This window comes from Silurus meridionalis, chromosome 18, assembly GCF_014805685.1.
Source record: "Silurus meridionalis isolate SWU-2019-XX chromosome 18, ASM1480568v1, whole genome shotgun sequence".
Lineage (NCBI taxonomy): Eukaryota > Metazoa > Chordata > Actinopteri > Siluriformes > Siluridae > Silurus > Silurus meridionalis.
In genome coordinates, this window is record NC_060901.1 from 18,839,224 (window position 1) to 18,863,891 (window position 24,668).

Here is a 24,668-nt window from a genome sequence, read left to right on the forward strand (position 1 = left end):
GGACAGGGTGGTATGGAGATGGATGATTCGCTGTGGCGCCCCCTAATGGAAGCAGCCGAAAGAAGATGATGTTCACAAATGTTAATAATAAACTTTTTAATATTTCGCATTTCTTCCCCCAAATTTAACGAAATTTAACCGAACCGTAATTTTGTGTATTGATACAGATATTAATTTTACAAGAATTCATGTTAATTATTGTACTAAAACCATATGTTTTGAAAAGTAATCATATAAGCCAAGGCCAGCTTTTTGCAGACTGTCCCAGTGCCAGTCGCAGAACAACGACTGTATCTAACTGTAAAATGTGATCTTTGTAAAATTGTGAATAGATGTTTGAAGCACTTCAGTTACTGGAGTAACACGGTTTTTAAAAAAATGCGATCGGTTTTAATAAAAAAAAATCAGTAGTTTAGAATATACACAAACACATTTCATTTAAACGATTCAGGTTTTGATATGATAGTCATTGAGTATATACTAAGTCAAGTGTACATCTTCAGTAACAAGTTACCGAAACTCATGTAAGTAAACAACACAAACGTTTGTTAGTACAACACAATATATATATTTCACTTGACTTAGTTTTTTAAAGGTCTTTGCAGTCGGTGTGCATGCTTTTTTTTTTTTTTAAAGGTAGGCTTAACTATTTACATTTACAGCATTTGGCAGATGCTCTTATCCATATGATTTGATTTATACCGTGTTCAAGGGCCGTGCTCAAAGGCCCAACATTGGAAAGTTTAGTGGTGCTGGGATTTGAGCTCACGTCCTTCAGATGAGAAGTCCGACGTCTAAAGTGACCCCTGAATTGGATTAAACAGTTCAGTGCAGCTCGTGCCAAGCAGAGAAGCAGTCACGCTTTGGCTGAAAGCATAATGGCACTAAACAAGTCTTGCAGTATACAGGGGTTCTTTGGCCACACACTTTGCACGTTCGCCTTCCTTTGCTGCTGTCTGAAGCAAAGTTCCCCGGTAAATGGCGTGTTTTCTCAGGAAGGGATGGACGAGATGGAGGAAGGTTAGAAAGCACTAACGCACCGAGTTCCTCGATGAGTTTTTCTCGGAACTGCTTCTGCGTCATCGGCTTCTGGTTCTTGGCGCAGGCCGTTTCCTGATGTAGGATGAAGGCGTTTACGATGGCTATGTCCACAAAGTGGTAAAAAAAGGTTTGGTACCACTTTCTTGTCTTGTGTAAGACTGTGTAATAGCCGATGAGGGCGTCTGATAAGTCGACTCCGCCCATGTACCTGAAAAGAAAAATCTAAATGATTTGATTTTAGAAGGAAAAACTCGAGTTTTACTGTAAGAGAAATAAAATTAGAGGTCGACCGGGCCGATTATTCTATTCTATTCTATTATATATATATATATATATATATATATATATATATATATATATATATATATATATATATATATATATATATATATATTTTTTTTTTTTTTTTTTTTAATAAAATTAAAAATATATTGTTACTTTTGGAAAGAGAATAACATTTGGAGAAAGAATGAGTAACTTTTTGCAACTGTATTGTTATTGAACCATCAACCAGCTGTAGTTTATGCTACAAGGAGGCACAGGTAACAAAACCTAGTAACAAATGCACTGGTTGGAGTAGAGCTGTTAATCAAATTAATCGAGTACTCGGATAAGAAGAACTTTTCTACCTTTATTAAAGCGCAATACTAAGTATACAAGAGAAAATAAGACGGGCCTCTTAAAATGAAGAAGTAACTTATTTCCGTTTTAGAAAAATTTACATTTTTAATGTGCATTTAATTTAAATTTTAATGCAAATGTATAACTTTTTTTTTTATTATTCAGATCTAAAAAAAAAAAAAAAAAAAAAGGTAAATGCACTGTATGGTGTTTTCTTTATGTTTTCATTTAAAATGATCCCAAACTTTTATCTCTTTCTTTTCCCTGAATCCTATGGAATTGTACGATTGTAGACTATTTAAAAAAGGCAGAATTGCGAGAAAGAAAAAAATATACAGCCAAACTTTATTTCGTGTGGCAGAAACAGGCTTCTTCTCCTCTTCTGGATCTTCTCTTTAGCCCTCGCCGTTTTCCCCCCTTTTTCGTTCTGCAGCATCTTCTGTGTTTAGCGGGTGGTACGTCAGTATTAATGGTCCGTGTGTAATGGTCAATGCGCCGTGTGGAGTTAAAATGACTAAATAAAACTTCGATTTATTACAATGAATTTTTGTAATCGAATTACTCAAGTTACTAATGGACTTGTTACAGCCCGAGATAGAAGCTTGTGTTGTTTAATTTATGCAATTTTATAATTTGTATATACAAATATCGGCATCAGAGAGAGAAAAACATATTGGTCGACCTCTAATATAATCAAGCGAAACCGACATCACTGAACACTTTCTACTAACCTGTTGTATTCTACAACACACTCTGGAACTGGTAAATCCAAGTTTTTCCACTGTCCGGCTTTACCTTTCACCTTCCTCTGCACGGTGCTACTTTCAGTGCCTTTGTGAAAGGTGGAGCACATGTAGACCACCCTGGTATCCTTCCATTCCACGAACAGCAAGTTCCCCTCTCTCAGCCAGCGATGAGTGCCTCGGGGAGCTTTATTCGGAAGCTTGTTGGTGATGGTTTTGGGGTAGCCTATGCAGTTGGACCGAATAGCACCGCAACCGAAGATGTCTTTCTTTAGGAGATCTTGGAACAAGGCTGGACTCGTGTAAAAGTTGTCGACAAACAGTTTGTAACCAGTGCCCAACATCTTCTCATCAATAAGTGCCATGACAGACTTGTAGCTCAGTCCATGGTTCTGTGGGCTGGATATTTCGGGAGATTTTCCCTCGTAGATAAAGAAATCCCATGTGTACCCACAGTGCGAGTCCCCCAGCACAAAGAGTTTATATCCCCACTTTGTTGGGTTGCCTTTTATATATTGTTTTAGGCCATTTCTAGCTTTCGTTGCCACCATCCTCTCGTCGATGGCGATGTTCTGGAAGGGATGAAAATAGTTTTTACATGCGTCTCTCATCTGGAGATACATGGGCTTGATCTTGCAGAGGCGGTCATACGCAGCTGTTCCTCTTTTTTGGTTGTTTTCAGCGTCCACTTCAGGATCACTGAGATGCAGTGCAGAGGAGATGGTGAAGAATTTCCTTGAAGACATTATTTGTTCAGGAAAGGGAATTTTAAAGGTGTCTGATTTCCTCCAGTAATCCTTTAGCGAACGCACTTTCACCAGACCCATGAAGATCACGAGCAGCAGGTAAGAATATAAGTCATTCATAGAAAGATCCTTCCACTGTTTTGGGCCTTTGTACATCTTCTCTCCATAAGCATTAGTGTTTATCAAAATTGTCTGCAGCACTGAAGTAGAGAGGAACAGCTGGAACAGCTGCAGCACAGTGTATGATGCTGTGGGGTTAAGCTGTGGGCCTGGTGTTCTGGACGGGTTGAAGGCTGGAGGCTGTGGTGTAATATCCTCATCCGTAGATTTATTCCATATCTCTTCAGGTGTATTAGGGGAAACATCCGGGAAAGACTTGGCTTTTCTGCCTCTCTTTTTGCCTTTCCCTCTTAATGGTTGACGGACCCGATTCAGAGCTGAAACACGTGGTTTTGGAGAAGCCGACTGCTTGAACCTTTTTTCCGGTTGTTGGCTGGTGCTTGAAAGAAAGTCCTCATCAGAGGATTCAGCTGAATAACTGCTGCAAGATAAAGAAAAAATTCGCATTGTATCTCAGGTACATTTGTAGAAGTTTTTGAGGCTTTGGCTGAGCAGACAATCAACATTCGGACTGATGTTGAGACATGCAGATGCTAATCATACAGATGCCCGGCCATAGTCAATAGTTACACTCCTATGGCCATTCATACAGACAGGAATGTGCCCCAGAGTACACACACACACAATATAAAAAATATGTAGCAACTCACAAATAATCTTTTTAGTCTGCAATAAACATAATTTTTCTTCTATTCATCATTAATTCACTGTGTTTCTCTTATTAAAAACTAACAGATTAATTGTAGAAGTGTAAAAGGAAATATATTGCAGCTCACCTATATGTTGTTTCATCCATAAGCAGATCTCCTTCGTCGCTGTTGTCGCTTTTCTCAAAAATATTTTCCTCGTCGCTGCTTTGAACAAGCGCCAATAAATTATCGTCTGCAGAGAAAAATAATCTTTTTCATTTCGATTCTTTTGGGGTTTTTTTTAGGTGTCAATCATCTTGTGCACACGGTGTATATTACAATATTAATCATGTTAATCTACTGGCTCTTACCCATGCCGTTGTCTTCCACGCTATAGTTTGTCACCACAGGGGGCGTGTCTTCAGTGTTGCAGGGCGGAGTTTCATCTTTTTTTTTAAAAGAAAGCAGAATGTAGATGGTAGTAGACTATTTTAAATTGATAAATAAATAAACCAAACCTATACATTGTGTATAAATGTATGGAAAATTTGGGCAGTCATTTGTTTCTGTTCTTCAGCGATACATCAGTGGCCATGTGACTGAAGTTTATCCCAATCAACTCACAATAGAGACAAAATACAACCACTAGTTACAGAACAGCACATTATCATAGCTGTTATATTTTTTTCTCTCTTTATCGAGAGATTTGTTAATATGATCACGTACGCACCTTGACTACTCCCGAGCGTCTCTACGGAGTTTACTGTAGACTGGATCTGAGACAGAATGAGAGCAGCCTCTAAATCTCGCTTACGGAGCTTTTTATTCGCAGGCTCCCTGTAAAAGAAACGAACAAAAAAAAGGGCATAACTTTGCTGTATTTTTTTTTATTTTACAGAAAACATGTATACACTTGACTTTTTCATGTCATATGTGGTTACACTACTTTAGAGACACAAACCTGCTCCAGCATAACAATACCTCCGCACAAAGCCAGCTCCATTACCATATGGGTTGGAGTGGAAGATCTTGAATGGCCTGCTAGAGAGCTTTTCAACTTTTGGGGGGGAAATTTTTCATGCTGCACCCCAGGTCTCACTTCACCTAGATCTTGTTACTAACACTGTTGTAGCTGTAGGAGCTCCAAATCTAAACAAAAAGCTAGTGGAACATCATCTTAGAAGAGTGGAGGTTATAATAACAGCACATGGGGACTCAATGTGGAATTGGATGTTCAATAAACACATCAATCTAATACTAGGGTCCCATAAGGCCAGGAAATGTTGATACCTCTTGTCCTCCACTTTTGTTGGTGAATCGACGATTCCATTTTTACTGGTTTCGGTCTCTGGACGTTCCTTCTGAGAAGCCCGAGCTTTTCTTTTCGGAGTGGCAAAGTCCTTACCACCATCATTATCCAATTCAAAGTAATTGATGACTTTCTTTTGCCTGGAAAACCCACAATTGCACAAACACATGCATCAGTCACTGGACACAAAGAAACCGGAAGTTAAATCATTCACACATTAATATCACAAAAAACAACATTTACACAGAGAATTAGGGGTGAAGAACAAACCTCGATGGTCGGTCCATTTGTATTCAAATAAAATCAAGCAGTTAAAAAAAAAATCTCTGTTGTCCTTTATCACTTTCTTTCACTGTTCCCCCTCTTTCTATTTTTCAGTACTCGACAACTGAATTTCAGACTATGCAATGAATGAAAAGTTCCATCTATCTATCTATCTATCTATCTATCTATCTATCTATCTATCTATCTATCTATCTATCTATCCCTTTCTTCCTCTATACCACTCTCTCTCCCCATCCCCCCTTTTCTACCTTTATATCCCTCTCTCTACCTGTTTCTCCTTACCTTTGTTGTGTAAACACAACGCTAGCAAACCAGATGCTAAGTCTTCTTTCTTTTAAAACACTCCTCTACTTTAAAACAATAACTATTTTTAAGCCCCACCGTTGAAATTACACACCAAAATATTTACAATTTCTGTCGCGGATTAAAAATGACAAATAATTATAAACACAACGCTCCTATCTACACCACACTCAACCCGCGCGCACACAAACAACTACTTCTTCTGATGTTTAACGGCGGTTGGCATCCAACTTCAGTGGTGCATTACCGCCACCTAGTGTACTGGAGAATGGAACAGTGCTATTCAGAAATGAACCAGATTTATAATAGAAGAGACTTTTCCTTCTCTCTTCTTCCGCTTTTTATTAGACAAATTAATCATTTCCATAGCTTTAAACCATAACACAATAATATTTTCCATAACTGTATATCCTATTTGCTAGACCAGTATTTTTAGGGAGCTAAATAAATGTGTACTAATGTCATTGGATGCATTTCCCAGAAAGAAATGCTTTAGTTTATTTCATATAAAAATAAAAGGAAACTAAACCCACTATCATAACGAATAAAATTTAAAGCCAGACATAATCACTATTACATATCTGGTTCTATTCTAACTCAACAGGAGGTTTTTTAGTTTGCAGGATTTTGTTCTTTACAAAACAGCCATGTTTCATGTCTCTTGGTACATTCTGGAACGTCTGGTCTTGTTCTGTTGATGATGAGCTGTGTGTGGACAGAAATCACTGTATCATCAGATACATTGAAATTATCAGACATGCTGGTGGTGGAGACAGTGGTAATGATCAATTGGAATGACCTTAGCAGTAGCTTTCTAGCTGGCAAGTCTCCTGTGTCCTCAAGGTTGCAGAAGGCATTATTAAAGTAATGAATTCATACTGCAAATTAGGGGTGTGATATTAACCAAAAAAATTATGTCTATTTTTTAAGGATTTTATTAATAACGATAATTAAACGATATATTGCTGAGTTTCTTTTAACCCCTAAACATAAAACGCTAAATACTGATATTTGATATTATAAAAAATGGGAAAATACGTCAAATGTGAAATTAAAATCACCAGTAGGTGGCAGCAAATCACTAACAATAAGTGAGCCCTTGCAATTAAACCGAATCATTTAAACGGGTGATTCATTCAGGAACGAATCACTATCATGCTGTTTAGAGACGCGAAACAGCGCTGTGGTTTGTTTAGGTGATGATTGTTGGCGAAATCAAGCAAAAGGGAAAAAAAGTTTGATAGATGTCATGTATTAGGATTGTTGTGGTTGTTACCAGTGTCCGTCGTTAGAGGGTGCTGGATCAGGGAGAATAAAGGTGTTCGGAGAAAGTAATGGAAGTAAAAAAGGTGTTTGGAAAAAGCACAGGTGTTTGTCATTATTTGAATATAGGCAGTGATGTTACAATAGCTGTTTAAAATGTTTGTCTCTTCATATTAACCTCTTGTATATTGAACTGCTGCATAAAATCAATATCAAATTTTTTTGTGGGAAAAAAACGGCACTTTTTGTGTTAAATGAATTACATGAAATTATATAAATTTGCATATTTTCTGCCCCGTATCTTAATTTTTTTATAATTCTGAATGCATTTTAAAACTGAATCATGCAGTGAAAGAACGCGCTCTTATTGCGCATGAGTCTCATCTACCAGATTTCCTGTACGAGTGTACGCGTTTATTTATATATATATATATATATATATATATATATATATATATATATATTCGATTTGGCACGTTTTACGCTGGATGCCCTTCCTAACGCAACCCTCCCCATTTACCCGGGCTTGGGACCAGCACTAAGAGTGCACTGGCTTGTGCAACCCTAATGGCTGGGTTATATATATAAATATATATATAATTATTTTTTATTTATTTTTTACTCGATAATGTCCGATCTATCATACACAACTAATTAGTTTTTTGTTCTTCAACATTTCAGTCTTAGTTCATAGCTTTTATGGTCCTTAAAAAAAATAGATTCACTTTAGTGCCCATTCCACATACCTTCTTTCAGCATATGTGGTTCTTTCACAGTCTGTTTGAAAGCACACAATTGTATCGGACATCTATGAAGGTGGTGGCATTGAATCTTTTTTTTTTAATTTGAACAAGGAGACCCAAAACTTGTTCCAGCAAGACAATGCTTCTGTGCACAAAGCCAGTTTCATGAACATTTTTGGTTTAAAGTGGAAAATCTTGCTTGGCCAGCTACAGAGCTATAAACCCTTATGGATCACCTTAAGGATGAATGTTCATTCTAACTACACCCCAGGCCTCTTAAAAACTTTGGAAATCAACATAATCTTCCCAGGACTCGTTGTGTAATGGGATGTTTAAAAAGCACAAACTCGGGTGTTCCCAAGATTTTGTCCAAATTCTGCTTGTTTTAACTATGTGCTTCCAAGTTTTTTGTAACAGTTTGGAGGAAGAACCACATGGTGCACACGCAGGGAGTTGCAGTACACAAATCTTTACCAGAATTCTTTTGGTACAGGGTTTTCGGTTCAGTACACGTGTACCAAATGCAATCCTTTTTTACAAGCATAGTTCCCTCGAGGAACGTATTAAGTGGCGGACCTCAAATCTCTGCCTCACACTTTGAGTACATATTTTTTATTATTAAACTTGGGGAAAAATACACAACAATGCCAGGGGTATAAAAAGAAACTAAAGTTAGCACAGTGTCACTGTTACTACTCACGCCTTAATGGAAATAAGATTTGTTTTGTTTATTTATGGAAATTCTGAAGAATCCATAGCGCTATGCATTCTTTAGCATTTTATGTCTCAAGAGTTTCTCTTAAAAGGAGAAAATACTAAAAATTTTGCATGTGGCGGGAGTGAAAGTATGAAGGATGGAAGGAATGAAGACATTTGTTAAAGTGTGCTAAAATAAGTAGAACAGTTAAGTAGATCATATCTTTAAAACAATTATTTATATTAAATGTAACACACGCACACATATATACACATCTGTATTACCCAAATGGGGTCCAAAAAAATATAAACTTTTTAATTAGATTTTTCTAATTATAGATTTTTTATTGTATTTTATTTTATCAATTAAATTCTCAATATAATTAATATAATAAAAACGTGTCTTGAATTTGTTTGATTTATTCTATTTTATTTCTATAAACCACTTTTAAAATTAGTTTATATATTGTTTAACCAAGCAGGCATTTTATTCCAAATTGTTTTAAAATAAACTCTAAAAATGCAATTGATCACAAATAATAAACGGTGTTAATAATAATTTAAAAAAGGACAAGCAAATGGAAGTTTTGGTTAAGATACAGAATAATATTATAAGTACTGCATCCAGGACCGCTGGTCCTATTTCTTGATCCGCGTCAGCAGATTCGCCTCCATACTGCACGCTTTTTTTTGTGGGTCTTTACTTAATGTTTATTAGTAGGGAAGCCCGTTTCCACCACTAAATAAAAAAAAAAAAAAAAACTTATTGCGATTTTTATCTTACAATTTTGACAATTTCTTTTCCTCAGATTTGTGAGAAATAACTCATTTGCGACACTTTCTGGCAAAGCACATAATAGGCTTTCATATCTATGATAACATCCGCAATTCGTAAAGGATTATCATCCCAAAGAGTTAATATGGCCAAATCTTGTCGAAAGGGTAACAAGATAAGTATTCCCGTATTCTGTAATCAAATCTTAATAATACATGTGTTTTGCCAGAAAGTATCGCAAATGAATTACACAATTACACAATGAATCTCACAATTCTGAGAAAACGTCAATAACCTTTTTATTATTATTAATATTATTATTATTATTATTCAGTGGCGGAAACGGGCTTCCATATATCAGAGATGAGCAATTTAATCCGTTTACGGATTCGAATCCCTCTGAATCACTTAATGAACTGATCCGATTCTTACGAGTTCCTTGAGTCAGTAGATTATTCCTGCTTTTGCCAGGGAAATCCACTAGAGGGCACTCAACGAATCCTTAGAATTCATCGAATTCGTGCACTTATAAATCCGACTCATCTCGGATGCCCTCTAGTGGAATTCCATGGCAAAGGCATCAGGCAGAATCCCAAACTGACTCGGATCTATTCACTGAGTGATTCAGAATCATTTGAATCCCTGCAAAAAAAATGTATGTAGATTTTATATAAATGTGTCAATTATTGTACCAAAACCGAATGTAATTATATAAGCCAAGGCCAGTTTGTGCAGACCGTTCCCTGTGCCCTGTGCCAAAAAAATAAAATAATAATAATACAGTTCAAAGACCAATTTGTGTCACTGCATTGAATTAATGTGTCCAAACTGTAAAATGTGATCTTTGTTAAATTGTGTATAGATGATAGAAGCACTTTAGTTAGCTTAACAATGTTGAGAAGTGTGTAAAGGACATTAGACAGTGGATGCTTAATAACTTTCTTCTGCTCAACTCAGATAAGACGGAAGTACTTTTACTAGGACCACATGCAGCTAGAAGTAAACTTTCCGATTACGTAGCATCTCTGGATGGTGTTTCTGTTTCAGCATGTACGGCTGTCAAAGACCTTGGTGTGATTATTGACCCGAGTCTTTCCTTTGAGTCTCACGTGAATAATATCACCAGGATCGCCTTCTTTCACCTTAGAAATATTGCTAAAATTAGAAATATGATGTCATTACAGGATGCAGAAAAACTAGTTCATGCTTTTGTTACTTCTAGATTAGACTACTGTAATGCTTTACTGTCTAGGTGTGCGAGTAAGTGCATAAATAAGCTTCAGTTAGTTCAGAATGCAGCAATCAAGTCAAGTCAAGTCAAGTTTATTTGTATAGCGCTTTTCACAACAGACATTGTCTCAAAGCAGCTTTACACAAATCAACAGTGATGGTGAATGGTGTGAATTTGTCCCTGATGAGCAAGCCTGTGGCAAGGAAAAACTCCCTTAGACGTTATGAGGAAGAAACCTTGAGAGGAACCAGACTCAAAAGGGGAACCCATCCTCATCTGGGTGACATCAAGAGTTTGATCATAAATCTTTCAACAATACAGAACACTGGAGAGTGAGAACTAACATGATTACTGGAGTATAAGATTATAAGTAATGTTCTTTCTGCAGTCTTAAACAGTCTATATGGTTAGTAGCTCCGAGTTTTATAAGCTCAGCATTTGTGATCACCACAGATCCAGCATCAGCTTCTCCATGCCAGAGCCTTTAAACACTCCAGGAGGTCCAATGTCAAAACTCCACACATGTAGCGGGATCCAAATGGCACTGGTACGTCTCTAGATGGTTCGGGATGTTTGTGAGTTCGGCATCTACTTCTTCAAAGGTCCGTAATCATCACGAGGTGGGAGGTGACTGGAGCTGGCCAAACCTCAGGGTGTCTCGGGATGGGGAAAGAAAGAGAAGCAGTGGAGAGGAATTAGCGTAGCTGCTGTTCATGATATTAACAGCACAAGTTGATAATGTGCATGTGATCAGATGTTCTGGAGCACAAGGTTATGATGTGAGACGTATGTTATGTGTAGGCTTTGCTAAAAAGATATGTTTTTAATCTACACTTAAACTGAGTGAGTGTGTCTGAGCCCCGAACACCGTCAGGAAGACTATTCCAAAGGAAAGCAGCAAGAGTCCTCACTAGATCTAGGAAATATGACCACATCACCCCTGTTTTAATCAGTCTACACTGCTCCCAATCAAATCTCACATTGATTATAAGATACTACTACTGAGTATAAAGCACTTAACGGTCTCGCACCGCAGTATCTGAGTGAACTTCTGTACCAGTATGATCCTCCAGGCCTACTTAGATCAAAAGGTGCTGGCTATCTGTTGGTTCCTCAAATAATGAAGACTACAGCAGGGGGCAGATCTTTCTCTAATAAAGCCCCACAGTTATGGAACAGCCTTCCAACCAGTGTTCGGGACTCGAGCACAGTCTCAGTGTTCAAGTCGAGGTTGAAAACGTATTTATTTAGTCAAACTGTTGACTAAATAAAGTAGATCAGTAGATTTTTTCTTAGGTAAAGGCACAGATCTGGAGGGAACATGGATATAGAGTGTTTAGTGAACTGGTATGTTTGTATGCTGTCGTCCCCTCACATTCACACGTTCACTCGAGTTTTTTGACGGTGGTGTGGTGGGTCGTCTCTTATCCCAGAGATCCCTCATGTCTGTGTTACCTTCTGGTTCTCCCTTTTAGTTATGCTGCCGGAGTCCAAACTGCACAGTGACATTAACTTTCATACACCAATAGGGACACTTAATAATCCATATCCTTCTCTTCCCGTCACCCTCTTCTCTCTCTCGGTCGAGTTAAACATGCTCCTGAGGCTCCAGTGACCACTGTTCCTGCCCCTCTCCCCTCCGTGGATCTTCACACTTCTGTGCAGCTTGGGACGGTCTCTCATCAACACCTTGGGTGGTTCCATGAAATTCAGGAGCAAGAACGGGCGCTTTGAGGATGGATTTGGACTGTAGTTAATGTCAACAGTCTGCTACACTGACTCAGGATACAGTTCGCTTCTGATCATCATCACTGTACCCCGCAGCATTGTATATCTGCTTCAAATGGACATTTGGTGCAACCCAGATGAGGATGAGGTTTCCTCTTGAGTCTGGTTCCTCTCAAGGTTGCTTCCTTATGCCATCTCGGGGAGTTTTTCCCTTGCCACAGTTGCTCATCAGGGACAAACTTACTTACAAAGAACATATTTACGTTTAATCACCACATTATCTGTGTAAAGCTGCTTTAAGACAATGTTCATTGTTAAAAGTGCTATACAAATAAAAATGAATTGAATTGAAGTTAATGGAGTAACACTTGGAGTTTTTAAAGCGATTGGTTTGCAAGGTTTTAATGATGAAATCAGTAGTTAAGAACGGACACAGACACACAACAACGTATATTGCACTTAAAATGATTAAAATTTTGATATTATATACTCAAAATTATTATAAGTCAAGAATACATATAAAGTAACTTTAAAAAATCTTTGTCGTATACTCGATTACTTACATGAGTTTCAGTAACTTAACAACACAAACGTTTGTTAGTACAATATTTCACTTGACTTCATTTTAAAAAGGCAGTCGGTGTGCATGCTTTTTTTAAAGCAGGCTTAACTATTTACATTTACAGCATTTGGCAGATGCTCTTATCCAAATGATCTCATTTATACAAGGATTAAGGGCCGTGCTCAAGAGCCCAACATTGGAAGTTTAGTGGTGCTGGGATTTGAGCTCACGTCCTTCAGATGAGAAGTCCGACGTCTAAAGTGACCCCTGAATTGGATTAAACAGTTCAGTGCAGCTCGTGCCAAGCAGAGAAGCAGTCACGCTTTGGCTGAAAGCACAATGGCACTAAACAAGTCTTGCAGTATACAGGAGTTTTTTGTTGACACACTTTGCACGTTCGCCTTCCTTTGGTGCTGTGTGAAGCAAAGTTCCCCGGTAAGTGGCGCATGTCCTCAGGAAGGGGCGAAGGAGGTGGAGGAAAGTTCGAAAGCACTAACGCACCGAGTTCCTCGATGAGTTTTTCTCGGAACTGCTTCTGCGTCATCGGCTTCTGGTTCTTGGCGCAGGCCGTTTCCCGATGTAGGATGAAGGCGTTTACGATGGCTATGTCCACAAAGTGGTAAAAAAAGCTTTGGTACCATTTTCTTGTCTTGTGTAAGACTGTGTAATAGCCGATGAGGGCGTCTGATACGTCGACTCCGCCCATGTACCTGAAAAAGAAATGAAGGAAAAAGGCAGAATTTGGATTGAAATTCGAAACATGAGAAATATAATCAAGCGAAACCGACATCACTGAACACTTTCTACTAACCTGTTGTATTCTACAACACACTCTGGAACTGGTAAATCCAAGTTTTTCCACTGTCCGTCTTTACCTTTCACCTTCCTCTGCACGGTGCTACTTTCAGTGCCTTTGTGAATAGTGGAGCACATGTGGACCTCCTTTGTATCCTTCCATTCCACGAACAGCAAGTTCCCCTCTCTCAGCCAGCGATGAGTGCCTCGGGGAGCTTTATTCGGAAGCTTGTTGGTGATGGTTTTAGGGTAGCCTGCATTGCTGGGTCGAATAGTCCCACAAGCAAAGATGTTTTTCTTTAGGAGATCTTGGAACAATTCTGGACTCGTGTAAAAGTTGTCGACAAACAGTTTGTAACCTGTTCCCAACATCTTCTCATCAATAAGTGCCATGACAGACTCGTAGCTCAGTCCATGGTTCTGTGGGCTGGATATTTCCGGAGATGTTCCCTCGTAGATAAAGAAATCCCACGTGTATGCGCAGCGGGAGTCCGCGAGCACAAAGAGTTTATATCCCCACTTTGTTGGTTTGCCTTTTATATATTGTTTTAGGCCATTTCTAGCTTTCGTTGCCACCATCCTCTCGTCGATGGCGATGTTCTGGTAGGGATGGAAATAGTTTTTACATGCGTCTCTCATCTGGAGATACATGGGTTTGATCTTGCAGAGGCGGTCAAAGGCAGCTGTTCCTCTTTTCCGGACGTTTTCAGCGTCCACTTCAGGATCACTGAGATGCAGTGCAGAGGAGATGGTGAAGAATTTCCTTGAAGACATTACATGTGCAGGAAAGGGAATTTTAAAGGTGTCTGATTTCCTCCAGTAATCCTTTAGCGAACGCACTTTCACCAGACCCATGAAGATCACGAGCAGCAGGTAAGAATATAAGTCATTCATAGAAAGATCCTTCCACTGTTTTGGGCCTTTTTTTAACTTCTCTCCATAAGCATTAGTGTTTATCAAAATTGTCTGCAGCACTGAAGTAGAGAGGAACAGCTGGAACAGCTGCAGCACAGTGTATGATGCTGTGGGGTTAAGCTGTGGGCCTGGTGTTCTGGACGGTCGGAAGACTGGAGGCTGTGGTGTAATATCCTCGTCCGTAGATTTATTCCACTTTTCTTTAGGGGTGTCAGGGGATACAACCGAGGGAGGCCGGGTTTTTCGGCCCTTCTTCTGATTTAGAGCTGAAACGCGTGATGATTTTGAAGAATCCGAGTGTTTGAACCTCTTTCCTGGATGTTGGTTGGCAGTTAGAAGCCACTCCTCATCAGAGGATTCAGCTGATGGGCTGCTGCAAGACAAAGAAAAAAAATTAGCTTTGTATGTCCGGTACTTCTGTGGTAGTTTTTGAGGCTTTGGCTAAACAGACAATCAACATTCAGACTGATGTTGAGACATACAGATGCTAATCATACAGATGTCCGGCCATATAGTCAATAGTTACACTCCTATGGCGTGGGATACAGACGAACGTGCCCCACCACACACACACACATATGAGGGGGATTTTACATTCTAAAAACAATTTTAAATAAAATGCCAGCTTGGTTAAATAATATAAAAAAAATAATCTATTTAATGCTTTTTTTTAATTAAATGTAATTATTTAAATAAACTGATCTACTGGTAAAAATTGCATTAAATATTTTACATTTTACATGTGTGTGTGTGTGTGTGTGTGTAGGTATGTAATTAATATATATATATATATATATATATATATATATATATATATATATATATATATATATATATATATATGTGTGTGTGTGTGTGTGTGTGTGTGCGTGCGTGCGTGCGTGCGTGTAGGTATGTAATATATATATATATATATATATATATATATATATATATATATATATATATATATATATACGCACGCACGCACGCACACGCACGCACGCACACGCACGCACGCACGCACGCACACACACACACACACACACACACACACACACATATATTTTGGTCGTTAACAAATGACAAAAATCATTCTTTTTCTTCTCTTCAACATTTTCTCAAGTGTTTCTCTTATACAGACAAAAAATAAATTGTAGCTCACCTATGTAAAGTAGGTTCGGATTTTCCATCCGGAAGCAAGTCACCTTCGGCGCTGTCCTCGCTTTCCTCGCACTCCTCCAGAATATTCTCCTCCTCGCTGCTTTCAGCAAGCTCCAGTAAAAAATTTTCTGCAACATTAAACGATCCATTTTTTTTAATTTATTCCGGTGTCCTTATACAGTGTCTACTACCATACTGCTGAGACTCACCCATACAAACACCTTCCTCGCTACAGTCTGACAGCACAGTGGGCGTGTCTTCGGGCGTGTTGCAGGATGAAGGATCGTCGTTTGTGGAGGGAACGGCTGCTTGCAAACCTATTTTAAATAAATAAATAAAAGCCTATACGTTGCGTATACATTACAGCACTATAACGGTAACGCTGTAATATCACATACACCTCAGCATTCACTTTGACTGACGCTTCATCAAAAGATTCATTAATATGATAACGTACGCACCTTGACTACTCCCAAACGGCTCCTCTGACTTTGCTGTAGACTGGATCTGAGACAGAATGAGAGCAGCTTCTAAATCTCTAGTGTGCAGCTTTTCATCCTGTGACACTCTGCAAAACAAAATTGGGAGGCACGCAATTCTATAGGACGTCATTTCTAGCGTGGAATTTTCCCTTTGAACTACGAGACCAAAACCTGCTCCAGCATGACAATACCCCACAATCAACACATTAGTGGGAGGGGAAGATCTGGAATGGTCTGTTTCTGGGATGAATTTTATCACTTCAGCTAGATCTTTTTACTAACACCTTTGTAGCTGTAGGAGCCCCAAATCTCCACATGAATCTAGTGGAACGTCATCTTAGAAGAGTGGAGGTTCTCATAACAGCACATGGGGACTCAATTTAAAATCTGATGTTCAATAAACACATCAATCTAATACTCAGGGGTTGGTAAGGTGAGAAAATCTTGGTACCTTTTGTTCCCCGCTTTTGCTGGTGCATCGATGGTTCCATTTTTCCTAGTTTTGGAGTCTGTACATGCCTTCCGAGAAGCCCGAGCTTTTCTGTTTGGGCGGGGTTTCACCGTTACAACGTTTTTATCTGTTATACAAAGTGGTAACAAAAAGGGAAAAAAAGGGTAGATTAATGATCTTTGTACTAACAACAAGCCCCCACTTTAAAACCCCCTTTTCCCACGGGTGTCAGTTTTATTCCTCAAAAGGAAATTAGACATTCCTTACCATTATTACAATCATACAAGAAGTCAGAATAATTGATGGCTTTCTTTTGCCTGGAAAACACACAATTGCACACACGTGCATCAGTCAGTGGACACACAGAAACCGGAAGTAGCAGCATTCAAACACAACAAACACAAAAACAACCTTTACACAGAGAATTAGGGGTGAAGAACAAACCTCGCTGGTCGGTCCATTTGAATACAAAGTAAACAAGTAGTTTTGAATGGAAAGATTTTTCTCTTTTCCTTTATCGCTCTCTCGGTCCCTCTTTTCCTGTCTCAAGTAGTTTTGAATGGAAAGATTTCCCTCTTTCTATAACATTCTCTCTATCCCTCTTTCTAACTCTACATCCCACTTTCTATCCTTTAACCTCTCTCTCCCTCTCCCTCTCTATCCCACTCTTTTTTATTTATCCCTCTTTCTCTCTTTGTTGTGTAAACACAGCGCTAGCAAACCACATGCTAAGATCCATTCTTTTAAAATACGCATCTCCTTTAAAATTAAAACAAAAAAAAGCTCCACCGCTGATTTTACACAGTAAAATATATAAAAACAGGACGTTAATTGGCGTAAATTAGCGACTGTACCAATACTTATGAACACAAATCCCCCCTCCCACTCTCCTATCTGTCCCCTTTTACCACTGAGCCCGCGCGCAAACAAACTTCTTCTTCTTCTGCTTCTCCTCTTCTTCTTCTTCTGTGGTGTTGAACAGCGGCTGGCCTCCAACTAAAATGATTCAATACCGCCACCTACTGATGAGAAATCGATTCGAATCTTTCTGAATCACTCACTAAACAAATACGAAACATTTTTTTAACACGTGTACCATTACACCCCTAATGTATATATTTTCTATATATGTAGAGAGAGAGAGAGAGAGAGAGAGAGATAGGTAGATAGATTTTTAAAGTAAAAAGGGGGAAAAATGCTTTTCTTGGGATTCTTCCTGCTTTTGCCATGTGTTTCCACTAGAGGGCACTCAATGAATCCTTATAATTCAGCGAACATTTTTTTAACACGTGTACCGTTACACCACTAATGTATATATTTTATATAAATGAAGAGAGAAGAGAGAGAGAGAGAGAGAGAGAGAGAGAGAGAGAGAGAGAGAGAGAGAGAGGAGAGATTAAAAATAAAAAAGGGGGGAAAATGCTTTTCTTGGGATTCTTCCTGCTTTTGCCATGGGATTCCACTAGAGGGCACTGAATGAATCCTTAGAATTCACCGAATCCGAAGACTCATGAATCTCGGATCCAGATGTTTCACTACGCGCTAAAAACGGAGTATCCTATGTTTCTTGAACATGAAGGACGTTTCCTGAACAACTCCGTCAGCTTTTTGTTGCTACAGTTCCTCGCCAACAACAACCTCGAAATAATGAATGATGAATTTATAGTGTGTTGTAGCTTTGCCTTAATTCGCACGAGTGAAAGCCAAATATTCCCCAGCTGTTTCTATGGTAAAAAAAAAAAAAAAAAAGTGTGCAAAGGGTTGCAACTCTGCAGGGAAAAAAAACAAAAAATGACTGAGAATCAATGAATGATCAATGGCAAATATTTAATGATACATATAAACACCACCTTGCCTGCACTTCCATCACAAGAACACACAGTTACTGAAACAGACTCGAAAAAGTCAAATGCATTAATGTTATTTAATATCTGACGTGCCACAACATAACAATCCAAATATTTAATTTATTGTAGTTTGCGTCGAAGTGATTCTGGCTATTTTGTCACAGTTCTTCCACTAGAGGGGGCTAAATCCACAGAATCCTTGGAGTTGTTCAAATGATTCAAGTCATCCGATTGAATGAAGAGAAAGATTCACGAATCCTGGGTCATTAAAATGGTTCTGGTTATTAAATCTGAATAAATTCGGATTCTTTTTAATTCCTGGATTTACTACTTGAGCTACACAAATCTAAAACATATCAGAAGAGTCGATATTATTATAAGAGCAGGACCGTTGGCCTAAAATGTAGATCCGCGTCAGCAGATTCGCCTCTATACATCACGCCTTATTTTTTTCTTTACTTAATGTTCATTAATATCAAGGATTTCATACTGAACACAAGCCATTTCATTTGTTTGACGTGTTTTTTTGTTTATTTGTTTTTTTACACGCCTGACTGTTACGAATCTGCCATTCGGATCGTCAAATGACTGCTTGTCGTTTGTTTGTTTGCGCGCGCGAGCTGAGGGGTAAAAGGGGAAGATTTCAGTTCATAATTATTCGTACAATCGTTTTTTAATTAACGACAGGATTTGTATATTTTGTAATGTGTAAAATCCGCAGTGGTGCTTTTTTAAAATTTTTTAAAGGTTTTAACAGCTGAAAACAGCGTAGGGTTTGTTTACACGAGAGAAAGGGATAGAAAGAGGGATATATAGAGTGAGGGATATAGAGATATAGACACAGGGAAAGAGGGATAGAGAGAGTGATAAAGGAAAAGAAAGAGATCTTTTTTTTATTCAAAATTTCTTGTGTTTACGTTTATACAAATGGATCGACCATCGAGGTTTGTTCTTCACCCCTAATTCTTTGTTTATGTTGATGATGATGTGATGTTGATTTGATTTAATGTGATGATGTGATGTTGATTTGATTTTGATGGTGATGTTGATTTAATGTGATGTTGATTTGATTTTGATGGTGATGGTGATGTTGATGTGATGTGATGTTGATGTGTGAATGCTTTTACTTCCGGTATCTGTGTCTCCAATGATTTGAAATGTCTGTGTTCCAGGCAAAAGAAAGCCATCAATTACTCCGACTTCTTGAATGATGATGATGGTAAGGAATATTGACAGTGTTGGTAATCACATGCAAAGAAATTATCACAAAACAACTCCAAAGAAAAACTATCCTTCTGCCATCTTTATGAATTCAGATGAGTACAATAGACCTGAAGTATGTTCCTGGTGATATTTTGCTGTTTCTAAGTACACCTTGCTGACTAGGAACGGGAAATTGTTCCTCCATGACTTCCTGTTAGACACTTCCTGTTCCATAACTATGAGGTTCAGTGGTATGGATGAACTATCCTAGCTGTAGGACTGTATCGTAGTAGATTTTATTGCATGACACGAACAAAAAAAAGAAATTCTGCCCCACACACAATCCAATTTTTTTCTTCCATATGATACATTTCTATGTGTGACTTTCACATTTCATGGCCTTCCGCGAGGCCTCGAAGAACAGTTTGGCGAGCCAGATGTTACACAGTAGTGCTCACCCAAACACCAACTGAAGGAATGTCTTCTGAAAGATGTTCCAGTCGAGATATAACATAAAAAAATGACAACGCATTTTGAAGCTGGTTATGGAGCTTGTGGTTTCTACGGAGATACTAATCCACGTGCACTCGTGTATTTGTTTAACAGATGAGGACTTTGCCACGGCGAAACCGCCTCCGAACAAAAAAGCTCGGGCTTCTGAGAAGGAATGTCCGGAGGACAAAACCAGGAAATGTGAAATCCTCGATTCAGCAGCAAAAGAACACAAAGAGAGGTATTAAAACTGCTTTTATCAACCTGACCTTATGGACTACACTATATGGACAAAAGTTTGTGGCCACCTGAGCATTAGACTAATATGTGCTTATTGATATTCTCATGGAGTCCCTATTTGCTGTTATAATAACCTCCACTTTTCTGAGAAGATGTACCACTAGATTTTTGTAGAGATCTGGGTGTTAGTAACTCTATAAAGTTGAGGTGAGGAGGCCTGGGGCACAGTCAGAGTAAAAAAAACATCTTAATAGCAGGCCACATTTAAGGAACAGTTTGAAAACAGACCTCACATGGAAAGGTCAAGTGTCCCAATACTTTTGTCTATTAAACAAACAAAAAAAAAAACACTTAAATATTCAGCAGTTTTGTTTTGCAGAGTGTCGCTGGATGAAAGGCTGAGCAGGAGAGATTTAGAAACTGCTCTCATTCTTTCTCGGCTCCAGTCTACAGTAACGTCCGCAGAGGAGCCGCTCGGAAGTTGTCGAGGTGCGGACGTTATCATATTGATAAATCTTTGGATAAAGTGTCCTGGTCATATGAATAGAAAGTTTTTCCGGCTTCCATCTAAGGTTCGCTGTCATTATACAGTACGAGAGCGGCCAATTGTGGCAAATCACTAAAGCCACGTGCTGCATGCTGCATGATGTCATTCATGTTTTTTTTCGTCGTGTATTCACTAAAGTTATCAGATAAAATCCAAATTAATTTCAGAATAAGAACATTTTTTTACTTCAGTTAATGTTATGGTAAATGTCTTCACAAAGGGTAGAGCATTGAAATTGTTTATTTTTGTAATATAATTTCAGTACTATATTACATGGAGTGTCATGTTTTTTTTTTTTTTTTTATCCAGTATCCATTTTAAAATAATTGAAAGATTTATGGGTTATCGTCAAGTACGATCCAACCTAGCTATCAATATCCGTAAAATCCACTGTCTGTCGACCTCTACATATGAATGCTCTTGTTGTTCACTAAGTGATGTAATAAATAAAATAAAATAAGACTGTTTTTCTCCCCTGAAGATGAGAAGTCGGAGCCTCCGGTGCTGACACACTACAGTGCAGATGGCAGCTGCTTTGGTAATAACAATTAAATTACATTATTTTAAAAAAGTCTGTATTCGCATGAATAATGGAAACATACACTATAGGGGTAAAAGTTTGTGGACACCTGAGCATAAGATTGGCTTCTTGATTTTTTTGAATTTCCATTCCAGTATCCTTTTGCGACTATTCACATAATTATTATTATTTATTTATTTTTATAGTTTTGCAACAAATAACTTTTCTTTTCCAAAAAGATGAAGCTCCGCCCTGCAACACTTCCAAAGACACGCCCCCTCTGCTGTCAAACTGTAGCGTGGACGTCCAATGCATGGGTAAGAGCCAGTAGATGAACATAATTGATATTGTAATATACACTGTGTGGACAAAAGTATCAGGACACCCAACTTCCACACTCCTTACGTGGTTCTTCCTTAAACTGGACATCTTTGGATGCTTTTTATCAGTAGAAGATCTTGAGTGGCCTGCTTTAGAGCTATAAACCCTATTGGACCCCTTTGGGATGAATTCTCCTCACCATTTACCTTATTAACCCCCTTGTAGGCTTAAAGAACACAAACCTCCAAAAAAATCTATTAGAAACTCCTCCAGAAGCAAATGGTGGACCGAATGGAATCTTCTGAAAGCATCAATCTGATAATTTGGTGTCCACAAACTTTTGTCCATATAATGTATCATAAAAGGATGTGTTCAGTCTATACCCTTCTTTTGGGGTAACTTTTGCATTCCTTTTTCTCCCCAAAACATTCCCATAATTCAGTGCACTGCATGTTTGTACTTAAAAATCCACCTTCCTGCTCTCTGACTTCAGGATCAGATAACATCACTAGTGAGCAGACACCTTCGTCTGGCGTCTCCACAAAAACGCAACAGAGGTGTCCGTCGCAGGACGAAGAATACAGACCTCGAAACACAGCCGGTACATCGGCACACACCTTCACCATGCTCTCCATGATGGTTGTGAGTCGAAGTGTTTGGTTGCGTGATTGATTAAATGCTGCATTCTTCCAGAGAGCGACTCGGAGTTCAGTGACGAGAGTGAGGATGAAGAGTACACGGTGAAAAGGAAACGAGAGAACGTGAAAAGGGCCAAGAGTGAGAAAAAGGCATCACCGAAAACAGCAAAGAAAGAGAAGAAGCCAGCGAAGGTGCCTAAAACCAAAACGCAGGCCAGAGGTTTGTACAGATTTCCTCCACCTTTCTATTAGAGAACCTAACGTGTGTAAAGCACCATACCAACAAAATGGAGTTTGTGACCGAGCGGCACTGTAATTATAAAAACCTGTGTGGCCAAAAGTATTTGGTCGCCTGCCTTGAAAGTTCTCCTATACTTGAATTTGCAGACCCAAAAATGTTCCTGCATGACAATATGCCCCCATGCACAAAGCCAGCTCCATGAAGATATGGGTTACAGTGGAAGATCTCAAGTGGCGTTGTTAGAACTTATTATTAGAACATCAAATGGGGACTCGATGTGGAATGGAATATTTAAAAAGCAAATAAATTTTTTTTCTCTTTCTTTCTTTTGTCTTCAACCTTCTTCCCTCCCTCCCTCCCTTCCTCCTTCCCAGGCAAAGACACAGCACTCAGTAGTCCAGGGGTCAGGAGTCCAGCTGCTGGTCAGCGTTTCTCAGCACCAAACAGAACTCCCACCACCCCTCCCATGTCCAAATCTGCCCTCCATACCAGCCCTGGTTGCGGCAAAATGCCAAAATGGACTCCTCCTGGTAACTCATTGTGCACTTTAAAATCATGTACACGCACGCAGCAGTTTCTCCTACAATGAATTTGTCTCGTCTGAATTCGCTGTAGGCTGTAATTTGTAATGTTTAATTATTTATTTAATACATTTATTCACAAAAGTAAATCTAGAACAATGAATATTCATTCTTAGATAAGACACTATGCAAATGATTGTATTTTTTCCCCCCTTTGCATGTTCTCAGGTCTGGTAGGAAGAAGTCCTAGTTCTTGTGAGAGTCCTCCGGTGAAGTCTCCCGGACTCGGTCTACGGTTAGGACTGTCTCGCCTGGCGCGTGTAAAACCCCTGCACCCCAACACAGTGGCACATTAGAATCTTTTATTCTTTACAAATTAATTCTATTAAAGGTAATCTGTATATTATGCATCCATGTGTCTAGATCTCTTTTTATGCCTAAATAATTGTTTTTTTATTAAAAATCTGACAATTTTACTTCGTCGTTGTGTTTGGTTAATCCAGGTCTCCAATCCAGCAATAAAATAAATCGGTTGCTTCAAATGAAAAACTTGTGATCCGTAAGGAATAAACTGGATATTCCATATTCCCTATAACTATAATATTGTACTATAATGTGTTTCGAAAGGTGGCCAAGATGATGGCATTTTCTTTATCCCAGACCTTTAACTCTTTTCTCCTCAGCTGTCTCTTGTTTTCACAAAACGTTCGCTGCTCAGGGTTTCCCATGTGGAGCGTCTGTATAGAGAAAGTGGAGAGATCTTTATTGGAAGGTTTATTTATGAAGTGTTTAGAAAGAACTGAGCAACAACCCAACCATAAGCAAAGTAAGTGGAGGCTCTTCGACATTCAAGCCTTTTAAAATGGAATCGCAGCCTTCAGACCTTCAGAAAAAGAACACAGATATTGACCAAGGAAATGACCTTTGCTCCTGACTGATCCGGCATGGAGCATGTGATGTTACGGTATGGCAAGATGATCTCACCATTCCCTAAAGGCATATTTATGATATACAATATGCAGAAAATCCCCACACATACTGTATGTACATACACAAAGATTTCTTATAGGATTATTATTATAGGATTAGTATGCATATATATATATATATATATATATATTATATTATATTATATTATATTATAGGATTAGTATGCATCATCACCCAGATCTTATGTTTGATTGTCTTAATGTTAATTGTAGTAATGGCGTTTTCTTTTTACTTTTTGCCTTTCATCTATAGAGGGCGCTCTAATGATAAAAATATCGGTATAAATTACTTGACTGGCTTTGTTATTGCGTTTTAAAGTTTGTTGGGTTTTTTGTTCTCCCCTCATGTGTCAAAGTGGACTAGTCCATTCGTATAAAATCGTCCCAGTCGTTTGTTATATATTATTTTTTATTTGATTTAATTACGATTTTTTTTCGGTGTATTTTGCGCCCTAAATGCTCGAATCTATACACCGCCTACAGAAGTTTATTTTTATATATTTGATTATATTTATTTAAAAAAGATTT

The 24,668-nt window shown here is 38.5% G+C and overlaps 3 protein-coding genes across 9 annotated transcripts; 1 reads left to right on the top strand and 2 right to left on the bottom strand.

The window, feature by feature from the left end:
* Window positions 1-367: 367 nt before the first annotated feature.
* On the bottom strand, window positions 368-6,009 carry LOC124401843 (piggyBac transposable element-derived protein 4-like). Of its 5 annotated transcripts, none has more exons than XM_046874358.1 (7): window positions 5,480-6,009; window positions 5,191-5,349; window positions 4,631-4,737; window positions 4,272-4,346; window positions 4,048-4,153; window positions 2,394-3,689; window positions 368-1,249 (listed from the first exon to the last, which is right to left on the bottom strand). In XM_046874358.1, exons 1-7 carry the CDS (start codon window positions 5,494-5,496, stop codon window positions 826-828), a joined length of 2,184 nt encoding a protein of 727 aa, XP_046730314.1. In that variant the 5' UTR covers window positions 5,497-6,009; the 3' UTR covers window positions 368-825. The 5 variants fall into 5 exon arrangements, with proteins under 5 accessions (XP_046730314.1, XP_046730313.1, XP_046730317.1 ...); XM_046874357.1 differs by having other exon boundaries at window positions 2,394-3,692; XM_046874360.1 differs by having other exon boundaries at window positions 1,010-1,263; window positions 2,394-3,692.
* Window positions 6,010-12,619: 6,610 nt separating this feature from the next.
* Window positions 12,620-17,528, bottom strand: LOC124400771 (piggyBac transposable element-derived protein 4-like). 3 transcript variants are annotated; one of them, XM_046872522.1, is made up of 8 exons: window positions 17,026-17,528; window positions 16,849-16,898; window positions 16,582-16,708; window positions 16,110-16,216; window positions 15,858-15,965; window positions 15,650-15,776; window positions 13,607-14,875; window positions 12,620-13,505 (listed from the first exon to the last, which is right to left on the bottom strand). In XM_046872522.1, exons 1-8 carry the CDS (start codon window positions 17,040-17,042, stop codon window positions 13,082-13,084), a joined length of 2,229 nt encoding a protein of 742 aa, XP_046728478.1. In that variant the 5' UTR covers window positions 17,043-17,528; the 3' UTR covers window positions 12,620-13,081. The 3 variants fall into 3 exon arrangements, with proteins under 3 accessions (XP_046728478.1, XP_046728477.1, XP_046728479.1); XM_046872521.1 differs by having other exon boundaries at window positions 13,607-14,878; XM_046872523.1 differs by lacking the exons at window positions 16,849-16,898; window positions 17,026-17,528 and having other exon boundaries at window positions 13,607-14,878; window positions 16,110-16,155.
* Window positions 17,529-18,662: 1,134 nt separating this feature from the next.
* rad51ap1 (RAD51 associated protein 1) lies at window positions 18,663-23,627 on the top strand. The gene is made up of 10 exons (XM_046873518.1): window positions 18,663-19,372; window positions 19,601-19,647; window positions 20,238-20,364; window positions 20,743-20,852; window positions 21,392-21,448; window positions 21,670-21,747; window positions 22,245-22,352; window positions 22,445-22,609; window positions 23,005-23,160; window positions 23,380-23,627. The coding sequence occupies exons 1-10, from the start codon at window positions 19,356-19,358 to the stop codon at window positions 23,505-23,507; spliced, it is 993 nt and encodes a 330-aa protein (XP_046729474.1). The 5' UTR covers window positions 18,663-19,355; the 3' UTR covers window positions 23,508-23,627.
* Window positions 23,628-24,668: the final 1,041 nt, after the last annotated feature.